At 41.7% G+C, this 15,668-nt stretch overlaps 1 protein-coding gene across 1 annotated transcript in view; it reads right to left on the bottom strand.

The window, feature by feature from the left end:
* Positions 1–15,668, bottom strand: part of ADGRF1 (adhesion G protein-coupled receptor F1) — a 43,250-nt gene that overhangs the window by 10,791 nt on the left and 16,791 nt on the right. Inside the window, exons 2-10 of the mRNA XM_032861981.1 lie at positions 15,032–15,187; positions 13,673–13,730; positions 11,285–11,434; positions 9,894–10,067; positions 8,102–8,202; positions 7,185–7,243; positions 3,628–3,788; positions 2,323–2,486; positions 503–691 (exon numbers count right to left, since the gene is read on the bottom strand). Coding sequence (XP_032717872.1) covers positions 503–691; positions 2,323–2,486; positions 3,628–3,788; positions 7,185–7,243; positions 8,102–8,202; positions 9,894–10,067; positions 11,285–11,434; positions 13,673–13,730; positions 15,032–15,100 — 1,125 coding nt within the window. The 5' untranslated portion in view covers positions 15,101–15,187. The remainder of the gene's footprint in view (positions 1–502; positions 692–2,322; positions 2,487–3,627; positions 3,789–7,184; positions 7,244–8,101; positions 8,203–9,893; positions 10,068–11,284; positions 11,435–13,672; positions 13,731–15,031; positions 15,188–15,668) is intronic.

Here is a 15,668-nt window from a genome sequence, read left to right as displayed (position 1 = left end):
CAGATTACATATCCTTTTTTTTTTTTTTTGTCTATTTGCATTTCTTAGTAAGCAAGCTTTATTTGCGTAAAATTTAAGCTAATTTTTAAATACCAGATTAAATCATGAATATCCCAGTCAAAAAGAGGATGTTCTTAAAATACACACTACTGAAGTCAGAGCTCTTAGCCACAAGAAAGACAACTGCAAAGACGTTAAACAGTGGACACGTGTCATACATTGTCATATGGTGTCATATGGTGTCACACAGTGCATATGGTGCAGTTTCTCACCCCTTCCTCTAAGCCTGCCTAGAGGTAGCCCTCTCTTGCTTTGAACTCACATAACTGATCCCAAGAGTTTTTGGTACACTGTGGAGGACACAAGAAGTCTCATACAACAACTGACCCATGACCCTTTGCCTCTTTTCCATTAGTGAGATTTCAGCTCGGGTTTTTGTCATTCCTCCTGAAAGACTGAGCCTCTAAAGCAAGTCCTATAAACACAGGCAGACAGACCATACCTCCATTGTTGAACTAGACACTTTGAAATGGCTTGCCAGTGACAGAGACAAGACGTTGTCCAGAATTGACACCACTGAAGCCAGATTGCCGGCTGTGGTTGACGGGTTTTGCCGAATCACAACAGAAAGATTTCGCACCAAGGATGACACGGCTGTCTCGGTAGCATTGCCTGCGATCACACTGAAATTCTAGGAATAAAAATGGTTAAGTTCTAGAGAACAATGGAATGTTTGTGTTTCATATAAATTATTATCCTAATTATACAGAAATATATATTCAGTGAGATTCAGTGACTTTCCAAACAGTACCCAGCTAGGAAGTGGAAAGTTAGTGTCTCCTGGTACTAAATTCTGTTTTATCAACTATGCTATGCTGAGAAATCCTTGTAGGATGAGAAGATAGAGGGACATGCATGGAAATCTGACTATACTTTGTCATTGGCTTGGAGTTTTGCTTCTTCTCTGAGGCTCGTATCTGTTTCCACTATATTGAGTTATCTTGGAAGGCAGCCAAAAAAGGGACAGTCTTTTCCATTCAAAACAAGTCAACCCAGGAACCAGATCCCATCTGGTTTTTTGTTTTTTGTTTTTGGGGGTTTTGTTTGTTTGTTTGTTTGTTTTTGAGAGAGAGAGTGTGAGCATGAGTGGGACAGGGAGGGGCAGAGAGAGAGGGAGAGAGAGGGTCTAAAGCAGGCTCCAGGCTCAGTGCAGAGCTTGACAGGAGCTCAGACTCACACCCCTGAGATCATGACCTGAACCAAAATCAAGAGTTGAACACTTAACCAACTGAGCCAAACAGGCAACCCTCATCTGTATTTCTTTTTGCTCTTCTCAGCTGACAGTAGTGTTCTCTGCTTTGAGCTGGGACTTGCCTGCCTTCACGCCCTGGGTTGGACCAGTCCCAGCTATTGTCCATGTCCAGAACTGCGGCAAAGAAAGCAAGAACAAGGATAGACTCCAGAAGCCATCTGGTCCAATCTCCCCACCTAGTTTACAGAGGAAAAACCTCAGAATGAAGCAGTAAACATTCTATAGTCCCTTGGGAAATACCATTCTGAGTTTCATCTGCAATAGTGGGGTCCCTGGCTGGGAGAGGAGTTCTGCTCAATATGGACATCTATTTGCAAAACAGTCTCAGAATCCCTCTTTTCCATGACTTGAGTTCAAATTCCTCACCATTTCCTTCCTTCCTTATATCTGCCTTGCCTTAAGAACTTGAACCTTCCTAAGAAAAACGTCACGTGGAAGTCATAGTTCTGGACTGGAAATCAAGTGACCATGTTTCTAGTTCAACACTATTGCTACCAGAGGGACCATCAGCCTCTTAGTCTTTCATTTCCTGATCTATAAAAACAGGTTGATAAGCCAGATGACCCTTAAAATCCATTGTAGTTCTGTCATTGTATTTGGTGCACCTCTGTCTGAGCCACTCCCAGCCCAGATTTCTGACATATGTACATCCTCACTCGCACTGAGCTGACTCACACCTCTACTTGGATCTTTGTTTTCCAGGCTTTCTGGACTTCTAAGACCAGCTTAATTGCTGTCTTACCATGTATCATAGACGTCTTCGGCACTGATTCATTCCTCTATAGTTCCCTCCCCAATGGAACCATCAACTCTGACTTTTTCTGTCTCTCTTGGCTTCTACCTAGACGCTGCTACTCATGCCAACAGTGCCTATGTTTACCAGGTCTGATAATAGCCTTGACTTCTGTGCACTGACCAATGAGCCAAATTGATATATTATTCTCCACCTAGCCACACTCACTGGGAGATGCCCACGGTGAAACTCAGAACACAAGACACAGATGCTTTACCTTCTTCAGTTCCTCCAGCTGAGAATGCACACACGTCTCCCTGAGGATCCGCCACCCAGAAGGCTGGCACCTGGCTGTAATGTTCCCAGTGTAGCCGCTGCTACAGGGAAGAATATACTCGTCATTCATGGACCCAAATCCAAAGACAATGCTGTTACACTGGGCTGGGAGGAAAAATGGAAACAAAAAGGAAAAATGTGTCAATATCCTGGCACTTTGTACAAAGCATATGGCAGCGCTGTAGGATTCATGTTTCCAGAGACAAAAACCCATGCAAAATTCAGGAGTAGAAATTGGTCCTTGATGCTCAGCTTCATCCCTCTCAGCACCTTTTCTCCTTTCTGATGCCCTCCCCAAGTCCGGCCCCTTGCCCTCCAGTTGTCTGAACTGTGTCAACAGTCTTGCTTTTAGTGAGCCATAAACTAATAAGCACCAGGTGAAAAAAAGACAGGGTATGATCACTCTTGGGAAAGAGTTTCATTCTGTAAGGAAATGTCAGAAAATCTACAAGAAGCTATGGAACATAGCAGTAATGATACGGTTACAAATTGGACAATTGCCATTTTAGAGTGACATACCCAACTTTTTGCCCTTTGTTAAAGCTTTTCACGTTGTGACCAGCCACTAGTTATGCTCGCAGCTGGCCCTCAGTAGTATATTCTGACCATGATCGGGACCTGGAGAAGGAAACCGTGCAGGGAAGATCCTCCAGGATTCTGAGGTTTGCTTGTTTTTCCCAGTACTGTGTCCTAAGGGCCTAGACAGTTTGTAAATACTGATGAATAAATGTTATTGAAAGAGGCTCATATCCAGGTGCAAGAGCCTTAAGATTGAATGTAAAAAAGAAAGAGGGAAAAATCTGAAGAAAAGTAGTAGAGTGTTGTGTGTCTGTGGAGTGTGTGTGTGTGTGTGTGTGTGTGTGTGTTAAAGATCTAGACAAACGCATTCTTTCTTTGGTTCCTTGGATTATGATTTAGGAATATGTCAGCCCCAGGGCTCTTGGAGCATGTGTCGCAGTAGACTATTGCTGAGTGATTTCCATCAGGGCCTGCAGAGAGCTCAGTGCTCCACAGCATTACCCCGGGAGCTGGAGACCACATCGCTGGTCAGCAAGGATCTGAAATCGGAGACTGAAATGGAGTTTCATCACGGTGGGGGGAGAAAATCACTGCCTGTGTCTCCCAAAAGTCAGTCTTAGAACAATTCTGTATCACAAAGATTTCCAGTCTACTTCCTGAAGACATAAATGAGCTACTAAGTAGAGGACTCCCGTAACCTAAGCGGGGGATGGGAATTCAGAATTACCTTTTCCAAATACTCTGAAAGAGTCAACTTCAAGCAGGAACAGCTTTTGAAGTCCTGCCTTCACCTTCTCGGCCACCTGTTCAATGGCTGACAGCAGCTCAGATGCGCTGCTGGAACCCACAACTTCAAAGCCGGCAACGATGCTTCCATCATTGGAATGACTGCGTGAAAAGAAAAATGAGATTCATTCAGTCAGTCACTTGGGGCCTGCCGTGTGTATGCATGTCACTGGGGCCATAGGAAGACATCAAACTGGTATTGTCCTTGCCTTCATAGAACTTACATTCTAGCAGAGAAGAAGAGGCAAATAAGAAACCAGTAACTATCATATGTAAGTAATTATATAATTGCATATAAAAAATATATATATGTTTAGTTAAGTATTATGAGAGACAGATGTGGTGATAAGAATAGAATAGCAGGTGGAGATGGGGCCCACTTTTTTTTTTAAGATTATTTATTTATTTGAGAGAGAGAGAAAGAGAGAGCATGCACATGCATGAGTGGGAGGGGGGCAGTGGGAGAGAATCTCTGGCAGACTCCCAGATGAGTGCGAAAACTGAGGTAGGGCTCCATCTCAAGATGCATGAGCTCATGTCCTGAGCCAATAGCAAGAGTCTGATGCGTAACCAACTGAGAAACCCAGGTGTCCCGATGAGGCCCACTTTAAATAAAGCTGGTCAGAAGGTGAAAGCTGAGGCCTAAACAATGCGAAGAAAAGGCTACAGTTACAAAGAACATCAGTGTAGTGTGCCAGCATGTGTGAAGGTCCTGAGGCAGGAAAACGCCTATGAGTTAAACAAATTTGAAGACTAGCTGCCAGGTCAAGAACCAGAGTTTCTCAATGCAGAAAGGCTTCAGTGTGGGCTTGAATTTTTCTAGGGAGAATAAATTGAATTAAATAAAATCAGTTTTAGTTAGAAGACAAAAATTGATTGACTCATTTTAGCATAACTAAGTTTCAGTGAGCAGGAGAGAAATGGTAGGATATGATATTAGGTAAGTGGCCAGGAGGTGGATCAGGTAAGGCCTTAGAGTTTGAATTTTATTTTTATTAAAAGGTTTCTTTCTTTAGTAAAAGTCAGAGGCATGCTCATGTTTGCTGCTTAAGAGTGTCACTCTGGCTGCTGCATAGAATGGGCTGAAGAGGGCAAGCAGGGAAATAGGAGGACCCATCAGGAAAGAGGTGATGGTGGCCTGAATTTGGGGGCAGTACCCGTGAGGAGAAGTGGTCAAGTTGTACTTGAAGACTGAGCCACAGGAATTGTGAAGGATGCTGGGAATGGAGAAAGTAACCAGTCAAGAAAAGACTGTAAGGGATAGAAAAACAAATTGCAGTGTATTCATACAAAGGAATAGCACCGGGCAATAAAAAGGAAGGAACACCTGTCCCCCTCCCCAGGGGCACCTGGGTGGTTCAGGTGGTTGAGTGTTGACTCTTGGTTTCAGCTCAGGTCGTGATCTCAGGATTATGAGACTGAGTCCCAAGATGGGCTCCCCATTCACTGTGCAGTCTGCTTAAGACTCTCTCTCCTTCTCCCTGCACCCTTCTCCCCCTGTCCCCTGCTCTCTCTCCTTTCCCTCTCTCTCTCTCTCCCTCTCTAAAATAAATAAATCTTAAAAAACAACCATAGCAAAAGGAAAGAACCCCTGACACTCATAAAAACAAGGATGACTCTCAGAGACGTGCTGAGGGAAAGAAGCCAGACATAAACAAAAACTACACACTGGGCAATTCCATTTATATGAAGTTCTAGATAGACAAAACTAACCTATGATGATACGAATAAAAGCAGTGGTGTTTTCTGGTGGGAGTTAGGGGTGGGCATAGAATTGGCTAGAGAGGAGCACAAGGGAACTTTTGGGGTGATGAAAATGTTCTGTATCCTTAAAAGGCGGCTAGTAAAAGTATTTGTCACAGCTTATGAAACTGTATGCACAAGGCCTGAGCTATCGCTGTATGTCAATTATACCTCAATAAAAAATGATTACAGAGGATGACTCCAGGTTTGAATACGTGCAACTGGAAGACTGGGTGTCTCTGTAACTGGGATGGATAAAGCAGTGGGAGAAGTAGCTTGATGGTTTTGAGGGGGAAAAAAAAGGTTTTGAGGAGAAAAGTGGGATGACCTCTGTTTTGGACACATTATGTTTGACATGCCTACCAGAAAATCCGGTGGAGATGTTAATAGGCAGTTGGATATTTGGGTCAGAGAAGTAAATTGAGACACTAAGAGATGAAGATTTACTTTAAATCATAAACATAAAGAGTAAAACCTAAATAATTGCATTTCATAGATTTATGCCTCCTTTATAATTTTATTTACAAATATTGGAGCCAGCTTGTAAGATATAGGAAATGAAATATGTGTTAGAAATATAAGTAGAAAGCCAGGGCCAATGTAAAGAAAAATATGAATATTGAATAAAAAATTACTGTGAGTTTCAAGTTTGTCTATGCATTCAGTGACTGCAAGGTCAGAAAGGAAAATATAATTCATTAAATAGAATTTGGTATAAGAAAAAAGCAGCAGTGTCTTTCCTAGCATTGAAATGTAAAGAAAATTATACACATGGGCCTTTATATAAGAACATGAGATAACCAGAAGGATAATATCCAGGACAGTATATTTATAGCAATGCTGCTGAAAAGTTCTACAGCTGTTCCGTAAGTTAACCGTGAAAAAAATACATATACACAAGAAGTCAAGTTCTCTGACCTATTAAGCCACTTCCTCTATCAAGCAGACTATTCATAGTACTCAATGCACACATGGCTAACTAACCAAATAACTTTTGGAATGAAAGCATAAACAAAAGGATAATTTACTAAATATCTCTTTATTTGCTGTAGACAATGCCTACTGGGTTTTGAGCTATGGTGCATACATGGTATCTATACAAAAATATGATAGTTTACCCCAGGCTTCCCTCATGGCTCCCAATTATACAACTTTGTATCTTTGTATCGTACCCCTCTGTGCTTGTGGACAGATCAGAACCACCCCTCTGCAGCCACAACCCTCACCTCCAGCCCTCATCTATTCCCATATACGCATACCATGATCTGCTTCATCCCAAGTTCTGCAACGATGGGGTTGCAGTTGCAATCTCTGATCTATACTTTGGAGAATGCCATTCAGTATTTAAGTTTCCTCTTCTGACTTTAAGAAGCATCACAGACTTTGTCCAATTTTAGTAAGAATCCTACTAGAAAGACCTGTTCTTCCCTATTTTTTGGTTGTCAAGGTCATTTGGGAATAGCACTGGCATTCTGTAGGATGGCTGCACAATTCTGGAGATGCCCTTCTCTTTTTTTAAGATTTATTTGTTTATTGGAAAGAGAGAGAGAGAGAGACTGCACAAGGAGAAGGGTAGAAGGAGAGGGAGAGAGAATCCCAAGCAGACTCCCTGCTGAGCTTGGAACCCAACACAGGGCTCCATTTCAGGACCCTGAGATCATGACCTGAGCTGAAATCAAGAAGCAGGTGTTCAACTGACTAAGCCACTCAGGCACCCCTCTGGGGATGTCCTTCTAAAGCCATTGTGTTACTTACCGAAATTGGGTGACACGAACTGACTCAAACTCTTGAATTCTTTTGAATATTTCTTTAAGCTTATAAAGAGAAAAAGGGGCAATATGTTGATTTTTGTCCCTATACAAGGAAGATATTTTAGCAAAAAAATTGATGCAGACAATAAATAAACCAACAGAACGACTGAAGAAAGGAAAAGAGATACCACAGGAGGTGAAGGCATATTATACAAATACAGTTCAAATGACAATTGACAATTGTATATGTACACACACATGTAATTTATTTTTGAGTTGACTAATAAGGATGGAAGAACCATTTGCTTAGAATTGAAGAACCAATTGCTTAGAATAAGGGATTGGGTGCCAGATAATATAAATTTTTCCAAAATCTCTTTTCTCCTTCAAAAACATAAGCCCTACATTTCCATATGAATTTAAACTGAATATCTGGAAAGTATTTGTGTATATCTTCAGTGAAAATGACACCTGAATCAGCATTATTGACAGACACTAATTTAGTTTTTCTTTGACTTCATTACATAGTCCAGAATTTTTCTCAGTAACTCTGTTTAGCCCCTAACAAGCGAGGCTGCTTTATGGAACAAATCCAAAATGCTGACAATTGAGCCTAGAGCATGAAAAATTTCCTTTTGACAAATAAAAAACAGAAAATAACCAAGAAGTCTTGCTAGAATATGACTCACATAAATGAGCAAAATTGAACACAAGAGAAATGGAAATAAGTCAATGGCTAAAACTCTCCCAGAAAGAAAATGTTCAACATACGTAAGTTGTGGGCAATGTGATTAACTGCTCTGTAATAACTCATTGAACGTGAATAATTAAGAATATGTATTAAATAAACATGCTGAATTGAAAACATCTGAACTTATGTTTAGCCAACAATTTCCTATGTAGAAAGTAGAAAGTGCTTACTTGAAATTCAATTCCAGTGGCATATTTGGAGTATGAAGGAGAAGATGAATTCAAAAGGTCTTTGGCAAATCTTTCATTAATTTTGAAAGTGCCCCAAACCTCTATGGGAAATAAAAAAGGTTTACAGATATAAAAATTAGTCACTTCAATTTATTATAGCATAAAATTACAGCAGTACATTTGAAGCCCATCTATTCAACAGCAGTATTTCAATTTCTTCTTGTAATGAATGTTCACCTAAAATAGTATAGGAAGTATACACAAAACTAGATTTTGAAATTGTGGATTTGGAATATAATCAGAAGGTGCTGGTGATCAAGGCAACCTTTTAAGTAGGTAAATGCGTGGTCAACCACATGTGGTTAAGAAAGGCAGTTACTTAACACTGAAATGTGAGCCCATCTAGGCATTGAACTCACACACTGTCCCTATGAAAAATTTGAAAATGAAAGAAAAAAACAATAAACACTACTTGCTAACTCCAATATACCCCTTGCTTTCCCATTGCTGGTGTTTTTCTGTGCTGGGACCGGTTGTAGCTCATTTTCATAAGGACAAACCCTGTTTATCCTGCATTCAGGATCTAGGCAAATGGATCTCCTCTGCAAGACTTGTCCTGCTCCCCAAATGCAAAGATTCTTTCCCACCTCTAAATTCCTACAGTACTCTTTTCATATCCTCTTTACAACCCCTTGTACCAACATATCTGTTTATGAGCATTTCTCATGTTTATAAGAACCCACTCCACTTTGGGGAGACACTTGTGAGTGTAATCCCTGTCTGATCCATCTTTTTATCTCTTCAAGGTGCATCAGACACAGACCTCCCTTCAAAAGGTAGGCTTTCATTCAAATTTATTGAAGAAATTACACTGTCTTCTTTCTTGTATTATAGCCTATCCTCCCCAGCTGGGCTGCTAATTCAGAGAGAGAGAGAGAAATGCTTCATTGTGTCCTCCCATAATTTGCCTCAGATCTGGGTGTAAAGATGGTGTCTAATAAATATGTGTGGCCTTCATGAATTGGCATGGTCCTGGGAAGGGGAACCAGGAATGCCCAGGAAAGCTGAGTTATTTCACATTCTCCCTCTCTTTGCACAGCTCTATCGAATTTCAGAGTTTCAAGAGAACTGATGTAGTCTTTGAGGAATCTTCCTGAAGTCCTTCAAGCCCTGGAGCCCATGTCATTTGGCTCACTTCTTCATCCACTGAACATAAACCAAAGGAGACTTAGCTCTTTCAGCTTCCACTGGTTTCCTAAGCTAGACCTTTACCTTCTGTTTTGTTTTGGTAATGCATTCAGTACACATACTTGTTGTCCATCTAGAACATATATTTCAGTATAATAATTATGTGCTCCTTTCTGCTCTCACACCTCTAGACTTCCCTTTTCTAGAAATCGATGTTGGCAAAAGCAATGGAAAGAAGGCAGGGAAAAAATTGTATTTATTCAAGCAGTTCCCCTACTTGAGATTTCTGTGAATCCCCCTCCATCTCAATAAAATCATAGAATTGCAGAGCTGAGCTGGATGAAGTTTGAACTGATGCCCAAATGTCAATTCGCATTTCTGAATTTTCTATACTTGTGAACTTCTTGCTGTGTCCAGCTAAGCCTAGTGGGCTGTATTGTTATTGCTCTTTGATGACCCTGCAAATACTAGCTCTGCTCAGGGAGACAAAGAGTTAACACGTGGGTGAGAAGCTAGAGTTCCCTCCCTGTGGCATGTTGGGCTCAAGAACCCCCCCTCCTTCCCCTACACCAGACCTCTCCTCCTGGCACCCTTCCATCCTTACTTGTTCTTTCACAGAAATTGATGCTGTGGGTGAGGTTGTTGAGATGACAGTGACAGCTCTGGAGCCCTCCAGCTGTGTGAAGGTAGCATTTCTGGGGATCAAGGCATGAGGGAGGAAACCAGGTGTAGCCATCCTCACAGGCACACTGCAAAACCCCCTTCTGGTTGCCACAGTCTGTACGAAATAAACGGAGCTTGGTCTCACAGGATCTTGTTTATAAATTGACCCATGCTGAGTTCTCATCCTTGGCTTTGACTTAGAATCTGAACCAAGTGTGTCTCACCAAGAGCTAGAAGGATAAAACTAGGATGACAGTATGTTTAAGGTAAGGATATGTCCAACACAATAGATTCTGAGCCTGATACCAGACACCTAGCAAACGTAAAATTAAGTGGCTGGGTCTAGCGTCCAAAAGAAGGATGGATGACCAGTAGATAGTCCTTGGAATGGGAAAGAGAAGCAGAAGAGGGTGTGCTAACCTAAAAGTTATTTAAGAGAGATCTAGAAAGTATTTTTCCACTATTTTATTGGAGGCTCCTCCTACCCACCTACCACCATTCTCAGGTAGATCCCATAAGCAAGATGGCAAAATTGAGGAGATGATGAAAAATTCCATCAGTCAAATCTGTAGGCTCATTCCCTACTGAATGACCTAAAACACCCATCAAAAGGCTTTCCTTTATAATAGACAAAAAAATTGGGACAAAGCCATCAGACATCTTTGTAAAAATATGCATTATGATATATAGTGAATGATTTTCAAGCTTTGTCATATGTCGGAATCACCTGGAGGGTCTCATCCCAAAGTTTCTAATTCAGTAAGTCTGAGATGGGGCTAAGGATTTGCATTTCCATTAAGATCCCTGATACTGCTGCTGTTAATCACGGCACCACACATTGAGAACTACTGCTTTAGACAAATCTTTTAACATCTCTGAAACCCAGCATTCTGATTATTAGTGCTATTTGTCAATTACTTCTTGCTCTTTTCTGGGCACATAATAGTATTACATATCCTGGCCCCCTGATGTTGAATGGGGCCATGAAACCAACATGGGTCAATAAGTTGTGAGCAGAAATAACGTGCGTCACTTCTGAGTTAGAGAATTCAACTGCTAGTGTGAAACCCTTGAGTGTTCTATTCCTTCTTGGCTCCAACTGGGTATATTTGAGATAGCGTGTGATTCATTAGCCTGGATTCCCAAGTGACCACACCAACACAACCCCACTGCCAAAGTTTAATAGAGATATAGCGTGAAGAAGAAATAAAACATGTGTTTTTTCAAGTCACAGATATTCTAGGGATGACTGTCTCCATAGCATAACCTAACCTATCCTGACTGCTACCCACCTTCCCCCTTCCACTCCCAGTCCCCAGAGGGCAGATTTACATGTAGTGGCCTTTGCTCTAATAATCTTCACTGGTTTCTGTAACCATAATGATGGAGGCTTCAGAAGCTTCAGAAAATTCTTCACGTCTCTCTTCTCCTTGGAATCTCTATAGGCCACCTGAAGCAGCAGCTCATACTCCTGGACTGGGCCTAAAGAGAGGAAGATAGTCAGGAGCCTCCTTTTTCAGTCTGGAAGAGAAATATTGCCAAGGAAGCCACCAGGAAGTGTTCATCACATGTCATCTGGGGTTCATGGGCTTTGCCATGGTGCTTGTTACTGACTTCTGCTCCTCCAATCATTAAGTAAAAATGAGCATCTGGAGGAACACTTGCAGATAGCCCCATATGTGTCTGATCTATGTTTATTCTCCCAATTTGCCAGGCCAGGGGCTCCCACTCTCCCTGACCCATCCTGGCATCAATCACCCTCCTGACCTTATACGGCTCCTCAGGATGTATCCAAGGTCAAGATTCAGGCATCAAGACCCAAGGGAGAAGAGGTGAGAAAATCCTAGTCACTCTTGCCTCTTGCTCTCCCAGCCCCAGCCTCCTTGAAGCATGTTAAAACAAACAAACAAACAAACAAACAAACAAACCTCCAGTCTCACAATTTCCTCTCCAAAGAGCCACTTTTTTCTACTGTAAAGAGGTTTCAGTAATTAGCCAACTTTGAGTACCTTTCATGAAATGCAAAAGCAAAACCAAACCAAACCTTACTTGAGACTTTATGCAACCTCATCTGTCTTATCACTCCTGAACAGCACCTTTTGTTTCCCTAAAGAGAGGCTGTTATGTGTTCTAGGCTCAGGAGACTATGAATTCTAGTAGTATTCTCCCTCCCAGAACTCATTTAGGCACATTTGCATGAAACACAATGTGAGATTTCATGGCATTTCCAGATCATCCCAAACACATTTATGCACTCCAGATTAGGAATGTAAGGACCTCAGAGAAAAAGAGGGAAAAGGTGAACATCCCTTTATTCTGGGTCTCCTTTGACTGCCACTGGTGAAATCTCTTAGAAGTCTCAGACTTCTCAAGACATCCAAGCTTTCTGCAGGGACAAATGAGATGGGGAGCTTCTCAGAGACCATCCCTTTTCTTAGGGACCCAGGGAGCCAGGCAGAAGGGAAATTTATAGAGAAGGAAATCAGTGGATCAGTCTCTAGACTTTTTAGAAGGCAGTCAAGAGGGCCACAGGAAGTTGGTTAAGTCTGACATGTCTCATAACATGGACAAGAGCTTCCTGTCTGCCACAACTTCCACCATCTCACTTCATGGAGTCTCAGCCCCTCTCTTACTCTCCCCTCTCCTTGCAGGCTGGAACCTGTCCTAGGTCTTGGGAGCCACACCAAGTAGAGAAAGCTAATGGGACTCCTGCTCCCACTGCCTAAGCAGGTAAGAAGTGGGGGAATGGTAGGTGTCAGAGGCACATGGCCCTGGTCCTGGAGCCATACTGACTAGAATTGAATCATTCCTCCAATTCCCTAGCTCTGTGTCTTAATTTCACCATCTGTAAAATAAAAATGACCATTGTGCCTAAATCAGAGGGTCATTGTAAGGACTTAATCCATCTAATGCACTTAAAATAGTGCCTGGCACCTAGGAAGAGCTCACTAAATACCAACTATATTTTTACTGTCAGGGAAAATGTTTTCATGGCATTCCAAGTTGAATTTTTATTTCATTTTCTGGAGAACTGCAACCTTGTGTGGTGGTAAGTTCAATGACACTATTTGCACACTATTGTAGATCCCTGCCCTGGAGAAAGGCTTTTGTGGACTGACCCAGGAATCTAACAACCATCTGTCTGCATCAATTTTTCCATGAAGAAATACATTCAGTGCTTGAAACATCAGAACAACAAATTAAATTAGGAACACAACCTATTAGTACACTGAGTGTTGTACCCAGTAATCACATGGTTAGGATTGAGATAAGGAAGGAAAGGAAGGGTACGGAATAGCTACTTGCCAGGTATGGAGCAGGATACCATGCCTTTATGTATTATTTAATCTTCACAAATATTTTGCTAGTAGGGATTGCTGTTAGTCTCATTTCCCAGATTTGAGGTGCTTCATAGTGTGTTAAAGATCATACGACCAGGGGATCTGGGTGGCTCAGTGGGTTAAGCCTCTGCTTTTGACTCAGGTTGTGATCTCAGGGTCATGGGTTCGAGCCCCACATCAGGCTCTCTGCTCAGCAGGGAGCCTGCTTCCCCTTCTCTGTCTGCCTCTCTGCCTACTTGTGATCTCTCTCTCCCTCTGTCAAATAATTAAATAAAATTAAAAAAAAATCATATAACCAGTCAGAAACACCCACTAAGGTTGAAACCCTGGTCCCTTGGCATCAGGGTCTACTGTACCACACTCTCTAAGGGAGGCTCACCTGGATGCTTTTTCTTATTAACAATGAGTCCTCTTCTTGTGTTGATGCCTTCATTTCTCTGTTTAAAAGAAAAGAGAAATTATGGTAGGGCTTCCTAAGGCCTTGTTGGATCTCCTGGATGAATTGAAATTATGGATCTAAAATCCAAGGTAGGGATGATGGGGAGGTGGCTAGGAAAGGCCTCCCTGAGGCAACTTTTGAGCACAATGCTCAAGGAGGTGGGGAATTGAGGAGCCCTAGAAAAAGAACTTTCCTGGAAGAGGCAACAGCAATGGCCCTGGGGTAAGAATATTCCTGGCATGTGAAGACTGAGTGAGGAGGTCAGAGTAGCTCAGTGGAGTGGGTAAGAGGAGAAGGGCAGGAAGTGAGGTCAGAGAGTATCTCCAAGGAGGTAGGCTGTGTAGATCTTTATAGGGCAATGGTTTAGCTTTTATTTGAATGAGATAGGAACCCACCAGAAAGTTCTGAACACAGGTGAGAGTGTTCTACTTTACTTTTTGGAAGGCTCAATCCTGTAGCCATGTTAAGAATAGACAAGCACAGAAGCAACGAGAGCATCTCAGGAGTTATTGAAAAACACAGGTGAGAGATACTAAAAGTGTGGATCAAAGTGGTAGCCATAGAGGGAGTGAGAAATGTTTGAATTATGGGTGTATTTTAAAGATAAAGCAAAGCAAAACCAAACAAGAGCTAATGGTTTAGATATGGATTATGGAAAGAGTCAAACATGAAAATCAGTTTTTTTGCCCAACCATCCAGAAGGACAATGATACCACTTGCTGAGATGGGAAAGAAGAAGCAGGTTTGGTGGAGAAAAAAAAAAAAATCAAGAATTTAATTTTGGACATCTTCAGTTAAGGGGCCTATTGGACACCCAATTAGAGATACCACAGAGATAGTAGATACATGGGTGTAGAGTTCAGGGGAGAAGGTTGAGATGCAGATGTAAATTTGGGAGCCATCAGGGTATAAAGAACATTAAAACCATGATCCTAGATAAAAGCATCAAGAAAGTGAGTGTAGTTAGCAAAGAGAGTCCAAGGATTGGCCGTGCCAATCTATGTCTTTCCTTGGTCAAATAAACGATAGGAAGAAATGTGCTGAGCTAGTGGAGCTCTCCAGATGGCTCAGTCTGAGTGCCCTATTTTGCAGTTAGGTCCTCTAAATTCTGAGAGATGAAACTGCTTATCCAAGGTTACACACAGCTAATGTGGATCACATTGAGACAGAACCCAGGCTTCTGATGCCAAGTCTATTAAATTATGTAGTTCCAGTGGCCTAGAGAGTGATGGGTTTTCAAAGTACAGAGGGGGAGAAGAGAGGTGGTAGAGAGGGAAAACAGGGCATATGCCAACTCACCCCCAGGAAGCCATCTTGGCCTTCAATGAGGGTGAAGAAAGAGATGAACCAGAGCACGTGGACTTGCATCTTCAGTTGGCCTCCCTCCTTCTCCTGGACTCAACATAAAAACTGGGGCCACAGTCTGTGGCTAGACAACGGATGTACCATGCAAGGCTGAGGCACAAAAACAAGTAATTCAAGCCAAAACTTAATTATAAAAATGTACAGTGGTAGGGCCTAACTGAGTGTATCAGAAGCCCTGAGTGGTTGATGATTTTTCTACTTCAAGTATGTAGCCTGAGAGACCATTACTTCCACTCCAGTAGCAGAAGTAGTAAATTTCCATCTTTACAAACTGCCTAGAAAATTGCTCAAGAGCTCTCTTCTCGAAGATCACATTTGACTAAACACAGGCTATTTTAAAATCATGACTTGCTTAACTTTGCAACCAAATGCATTTGACATCCAGCCTTTTTATATTTCAAGGTTTTCTTCTCATCTCAGGAAAAATAAGCATTAAAATAACCAAAGATCCTTAGAACCATGAATATAAGGATAGAATCAGAGTGCTTAAGCATAAAAATAATAATGAACAAATCCAGCAAATTTCTTTCTTTATAGTTGATGTAATTATCAACATATTATCCTTGTTTAT

The sequence above is a fragment of the Lontra canadensis genome, unplaced genomic scaffold (assembly GCF_010015895.1).
Source record: "Lontra canadensis isolate GAN:19392208 unplaced genomic scaffold, GSC_riverotter_1.0 scaffold23, whole genome shotgun sequence".
NCBI classification, from domain to species: Eukaryota; Metazoa; Chordata; class Mammalia; order Carnivora; family Mustelidae; genus Lontra; species Lontra canadensis.
This window is presented reverse-complemented; position numbering and strand designations above follow the sequence as displayed.